Below are 7,227 nucleotides of genomic sequence, written 5' to 3'. Positions count from 1 at the left end.
TTTTTTAGGTATTTAACAGAAATTAACTACTCCTATTCAATAAACATAAATAATATATATATATATATATCTTATTTATTGCAAATTATATGCTAATATAGTATTAAAATCTATGATCGATAGAATATATAAATAGAATATAAGTAGCAGAACATTGATTTATTTTATACAATAATATAGGACACATGCAAATAATATAGGGATAAATAATATTATGAATCACAATGTATTCTTATGATAAAATAACTATTAAACATAGAATCCTAAACCCCATAACTTATAATTTCATTCGAAAATATAGATTAAGAAATTATAACATAAAAAATGATTTTTATATTTTAGAGTTATTATACATTAATAAAAGAAAATAATTAGTAAATTATATTTATCCTTATTAAAAATAGCTAATGTGTTATAAATAATGATTCTTTATTATGTAACAAAACATGTATAGAGCAATTAATTTATCAATCGAAATTAACTTTTTTATTACATATAAGAAATTAATAGAAATTTATTTTTTGCACTTGAATGCCATTACATTCATATAAATATATTTTAATAATATACTAAAAAAATGCTATTTATAATCTGCAGTTTATAGATAATATATATATTACATTTTCATATCTAAGATGCAAAAGTTTTTTAAATAATATTATACATATTAATTTTAAGAAATAGGAAAATAATTATAAGACTCATTATAAAGTATATAAAAAAAAGGTTGCATATAATTTAAACAAATTTATATTATCCCATTTATATTTTATATAATAAAAAAAAAGTTATGTCCAATATTAAAAAAATTATATTAATATATAAAATACAAACACTACAATAGAATATATAATAATATAACTAAAAAAAATATAAAATATCCATATCATTTGATATTCAGATTTTTTTATTTGTAATAATATATTAAATTATTTTTCAAGATTATTATTAAGGATTTTTCATGATATTATATCTGTAAATAATATATATTATATATTAAAACTGTGTCACTAATATTTTAAATATATATAATTTATTTTATTATATATATTGATAAAATAATATATTTATATTTATAATTTTTAATATTATATTAAATTTTACAATTTTTTCCTTGATTAATAATTACAAAAAATGAGCTATAAATTATTATAATATATTTACGGAATAAGCATTGTTAAAATAAAGAATATTTCAAATAAAAATATTAATAAAATATCAATTACATTTTTTATTACATTTCTTATAATTTCTACAAAAAATATAACATATATTTTTAACAAAACGTAGAATTTTAATAATTTAGCAAAAGTTAAAATAAAAAAACTTTTAATGTTAAAATAAAAAAATAAAACATTATATTTTTTGTTTTTTGTATAATTAATGTTTATTTTTCTCATAATATTATAAACACTTATAGATTTTTCCTTTTAGAAGAATTTATATATGTGTATTCATTATTTTAACGCACTTTTTGTAATATATACATTCATAAAATAAAGAATGTATTATAAAATTTTAGTACAAATATATAGAGGGTGCGATTTCGTTATTTATTCCGTTTTAACGTATGTTAATTTTCTGTATAAATTAACATAACTTATACAGTTCATATACATAGAAATGATTATAAAACATCATAAATCATAATATTAATATGTATACATATATATATTTTATAAGTTACATTAATACTAGTATATTATTTTCTAAGGTTATAAATTGATTCTAAATATTAAAATTTAAAATTATACGGATGATTCAAAGTTAGGAGTATAAGTTGTAGAATAATGCGTATGATTATATTTACGTTATTAATATATACGTAACTTTAATAAATAATAGTTCTATACATTAAATGAATGATCTTGCATATGTAATCACAGTTATTTATTATTTGAAGTAATAAATATTTATTTATAATTTTATAGTAAGCAAATTATTCATGTAAGAATATTATGCTTATTACAACTATAATTACACTATAAATAGTTTCATTATTTTCCATCCTATTTTTATTCTATGTACAAAAGACCTATTTTACATAATAATACAAGTTATTGAAATTTACGTAATTAATATTACAAAATAGTCTGTATTATAATGCATTTCTTAATAACAACAATATTTTCAGAATTTTCATTGATTTTTATTTATACAATGTTAAAAATATCATAGGCGTTAATTTAGTACCTCATTTGTGATCATACATTTGTAATATTAGGGTAATTTAAATTGATATAATATATATATAGATAGAAAATATATATAAAGAAATAGAAGTAGTTCTATTTTCGAAGGTTGCACAGTGATAAAAATATTTGTAGGTTCTGTATTATATAATTTAAGATAAATATTATAATTTGTTGTTATTTAATTACGCTGTTATATTATTTTAAAATATAAATGATAAAACATTAAAAATATAATCACATAATTTGTAAAAAACATACGGTATAGTTAAAAGTTTTATATTACACTTATTAATGTATATAATAAATAGTGTGCTATATTTTTATGAATATTCCTTTATCATACATAAATATTATGCTAAATATACATATTATATTGTATTAAATTACTTTGAATAGATAATCTATAAATGAATACATATTATTATATCATTTTAATGTAATATGTATAGAAATAATACATATATCAAGAAGGATATGAGAAATTACACTAATATATATTATCAATTAATAATATGCATATAATAAGTCTTATGAACTGAATTGTACATAGAATATAACTAGAACTAAAAAGGAAATATATGAAAATATCATAAGAAAGATATCATAAAAATAAATCCAATCAAATTAATCTTCATATTGAAAACGTAGAACATAACTGAAATATCCAAATTCTAATATATATACATATATATTTCATTAAATTCAAAAATACTTTATATATTCATTTTTATATTGTTGGCATATAACTCGTTTTGACTATATAAAATTTTATTAAAGCAATTTATTGTCGCTCAATATTTAGTTAAAATACAAAATATATTAATATTTTACATATTTAGATTTTTGTTATATTAAAATATATTAATTTTTTTTTTTATAATTAAAAAAAATTGAACTTATAATTAAAGAATTTTAAAAAAATGACTAGGATATTAGTAGTATGTATTATTTTATATCATCATAATTATATATATAGGACTTTGTTTTTATATTAAAAAATATATTTTATCTAAATTTTTATTACATATATTAATTTAGTTTCTATATATTATGATTTTTTTTTTTTTATAATTCATAAGGAAGCAAATTTAAATGGATTTCCCTCTAAAGCGTATTATACAAGATTAGAGGGGTTACCGGATTTGTGTTTTCAGGAACCTAAAAAAGAGGAAGTTAAAGGTATTTTAGAGAGTATTGTAGAAATTAAATATAATTCTCAAAAAATCCTGAATTCTTTTTGTGATTTATCTTATGTTGGTGCAAATACTGATAAATGTTTTAAGGAATGTGATCGCCTTTATTACTGGATTGGGGATATGCTATATAATAAGCTAGGAAGTAATGATGAATTTTATAGTATTTTTAATAAATTACAAGATGGACAAAATATGATTGGCTCTTCCGGTCAATGTAAATGTAAATTTCCTAAAGGTGTTAATACTGATGATTTTGAAACCATGAAGACAGTGTATGATTATTCATTAGATAACGCAACAATTAAAGAAGAACTTAACGAGGGTGATATTTCCTGTGATGAATATTATATGAGCCATCTTCGTAAATATGTTAATAAATATAACGATGTTTTTAGAGCTTGTGTATATGGAAAAACAAAAACATATTGTGATGAATTTAAAAGGCATTATCCCTCATATATGACTGAAATAATGTCTAATTTAAAATTTAAGTTCAATGATCAAATAATAGAATTAATTCATTTAAACGTAAAAACACTTAAACTTGAAGAGAAGGATGAAATCCCTTCAGCAAGCGCAACTATTATTCCTGTGTATAGAACTTTTAAGGCATTTATTCTTACTGTATTATCTCTAGTATTTGTATTAATTTTTTTTTTCTTTATTTATAAGGTAATTATAAATGAAATATATAAAATTAATATAATAATTTATAGTCGTCCATTTTATTTCATTGATATAATTACTTCCGAAGTAAATATAATAATTATATAACATATATATTTTTATAATGGATTTAAAAGTATAATCCATTAGGAACATACAGACGAAACTTCATGGAAAAATATAATACAATAAGACGATATTTAAATGATATAAATATGCATAAGATTATGGAATGTAACTTTTATCTTAATCAAAAAATCTCAGAAAGTGATCATTTTAATTTAGCTTATTATACTTTTTGAAACATATATTACCTTTATGCAAAAAATATGAATTCATTTAATCATAATATTAGTTAGAACATAATTATTTATATTGTAAATAAATATCTATGAATAATTTTCCGATGTATGTTCGAAAGATTATTAAGATATTTTTTTTTATTAATATAAAGTACAAAATACCAATATATAAGCTAAGAGGTAGAACAACCTAATAGGATCATATCGATATTTTTAGGAACTAATACTTAACACATTAAAAATTATAAAAACTGTAATTAAAAAATATCACAGGAATTTTTACTTTATAAACATTTAAATTCAGAATAAATTATTATTCATTTTTAAGCGTAGAAAATAATAAAACGTAGAACATCAATTACATATTTCATAAATATATCAAACATATATATATATAATATGCATTTAACTCAAGGATAAATATTATACAGGTTCATATTTTACTATAGAATAATGAGAATAGATGATATTGTTCTGTTCTCAATATTAAAATGTATAAATAAAGCAATTATATTCACTCTAATGCATTTTTTTATTCTCTAAAATTATTTAGGTAAAAGGTAAGGAACACAACTATAATTCAATTTTATTTCGTATTAAACTGTAGCGAAAAGGTGTATACTATATATTCTATTTTATTAAAAACAAATTATATTATAAAACAGCATGAAATTTTAGTGAGACATGAATATGAAAAAAAATTAGGCCATTTGCATAAAGAATAATACAAACGTAGTTTCCATATATTGTGTATAAATTAAAAATATATAGCATGAAAATTATTTGGAGATTAAAACAAAAATAATAAAATATGTAAATTGAAAAACCAGGAGAGCTGATAATTAATGTATAAGAAATATTATTTAAAAATGTATATATTATACATAATACCTTGAATATTTAGTTCATTACTTAATCGATATTATTTAAAAAAATTTATTTATTATTGAATTATTTTAAAAATAAAATATTAAATCATATAATTTAATTAAAAATATATCCATATATTTTTTAAATACAATTTACCTTTCATATTATTAATTATAATTCAGTTGTATTTATTTTTTAAGAGCATACATAAATAGAGTATATAAATTCCAATTATTCATTATAATATTACAGATAATTAGCATACAATTTACTTCACTTTAAATCATTATATTAAATGAATAATTATATAATATTCAGATTATATATATATTCTCTTACTTATTTCAGATTTTGAATTCCAAGATCATATATATATGAATTTACAATTAAACTAATAATACTATTTTTTTAACAATTATATATTTTATTTTGTTATAATAATTAATTCATATAATTTTATATAATGTATGTTTTTTTTATATATATTAGTTTATTTTGTGTCATAACATGTATTTTTTTTTAATTATTCTTTTTTCGTTTTTTATAATTTATAAAATGATAGCAACTTATTAATTCTTATATTTGAGAATTGCACCACATATATATAAGTAATATCTGTAATGTATGAATATCAGTAGTATTATGGGTTCCATATCTTGTGTTATATATTGTATTTAATTTTTAATTGTATATATATTTAACTTACATTTATGTAATTTTAGCATTATTTTTTTTTATTAATGTATTTATTAGAATTTGTATACGTTATTTTTTGAGCCCTTCGTTTTATTTTATGAATATATGTTCAATGTGCAGAAATGATTATAATACTTCGAACTATGCATATATAGGAATTATAAATAATGATTTATATCATACATATGAAAAATCTATTAATGATCATCCACGATAAAATATCTTTAACGAAACCAATTTTTTGCTTACATGCAAATATATTCCTAACCTATTGCATTATATATGTAATGTAAAACCTAAAAATAATGTTAAAGAACATAATTTTAAAAAACATCGTCTACAAGCTCAATGGGAATGTAGAAAATAAAAAATGAGAATTTAAAAATATTCATGATATTTACAATAAAATGATAATGCTTAATTGTGAGTTATAACGAGAAGTAAAATTTTTTACTAATATATGCGTTGATTATATTGAAAATTATGCATGACACACCTTTGAATTATTTCAATATATAAACAAACATGATCATCACCTTATAAAACATCAGGAGCACAATGCTTTTCGATCCATGTTTTGTAAAAATTAAAGTGTATATATAAAGCATATAAAAAATTTCCAATGTAACGATATAAGAATAATTAAAAATATAAATCAGAATGTAAAAATTATATAAATCAATATATGATAAAATCAATCTATACCTGCATATTTCTCCTAAGACGCATACATAAGCGACGGAAAAAACAACAGAATAATCAAGATATTAGAGGTAACACAATTAATATGTACATCAGTGTCTGCAGTTATAATCATAATTATTCTTTTTATATTATTTTCCATAATAATAATTAAATTTATTTTTTATAAGAATAAAAATAAATTTTACATTTTTAATGTAAACTGCAATATACATTATATTACGCATAATTTTATACAATATGTATTAAATAAATCAGGAACTCATAAAAATATATTATTCCTTTTTCTTTCAATTTACTTATTATGTATAAAATTTCCGCCAATTTTATTTAAGGAGATTCTCCAAAAATAGTGCTTAATTTCAGTATTATATATTCATTTGGGTCAACATAACATTTTATTTATTCTTGATGATTTGAATTAGCACATTTATCAGTACTGTATATAATACATACATAAAAACATATATAATGAACTTATATTACATTTTTTTAAGAAATTACGTAAAATTAAATTAATAAAATTTTCTAAAGAATAGAAATATAATTATATTAAGATGCATGTGTAAATATAGGCATTGTATTTTGAAAATTTTTTTT

At 18.3% G+C, this 7,227-nt stretch overlaps 1 protein-coding gene across 1 annotated transcript; it reads left to right on the top strand.

Annotated features, from left to right (window-relative positions):
• Positions 1-3,115: 3,115 nt before the first annotated feature.
• On the top strand, positions 3,116-4,359 carry PGO_001390 (variable surface protein; the record flags this gene model as incomplete). The annotated part of the gene is made up of 3 exons (XM_028690940.1): positions 3,116-3,133; positions 3,275-4,063; positions 4,195-4,359. 3 exons carry the CDS (start codon positions 3,116-3,118, stop codon positions 4,357-4,359), a joined length of 972 nt encoding a protein of 323 aa, XP_028546741.1.
• Positions 4,360-7,227: the final 2,868 nt, after the last annotated feature.

The sequence above is a fragment of the Plasmodium gonderi genome (genome assembly GCF_002157705.1).
Source record: "Plasmodium gonderi DNA, contig: Pgo-contig_139, whole genome shotgun sequence".
Taxonomy (NCBI): Eukaryota; Apicomplexa; class Aconoidasida; order Haemosporida; family Plasmodiidae; genus Plasmodium; species Plasmodium gonderi.
Note: the sequence above shows the minus strand (reverse complement) of the source record. Positions and strands in the feature narration are given on the sequence as shown.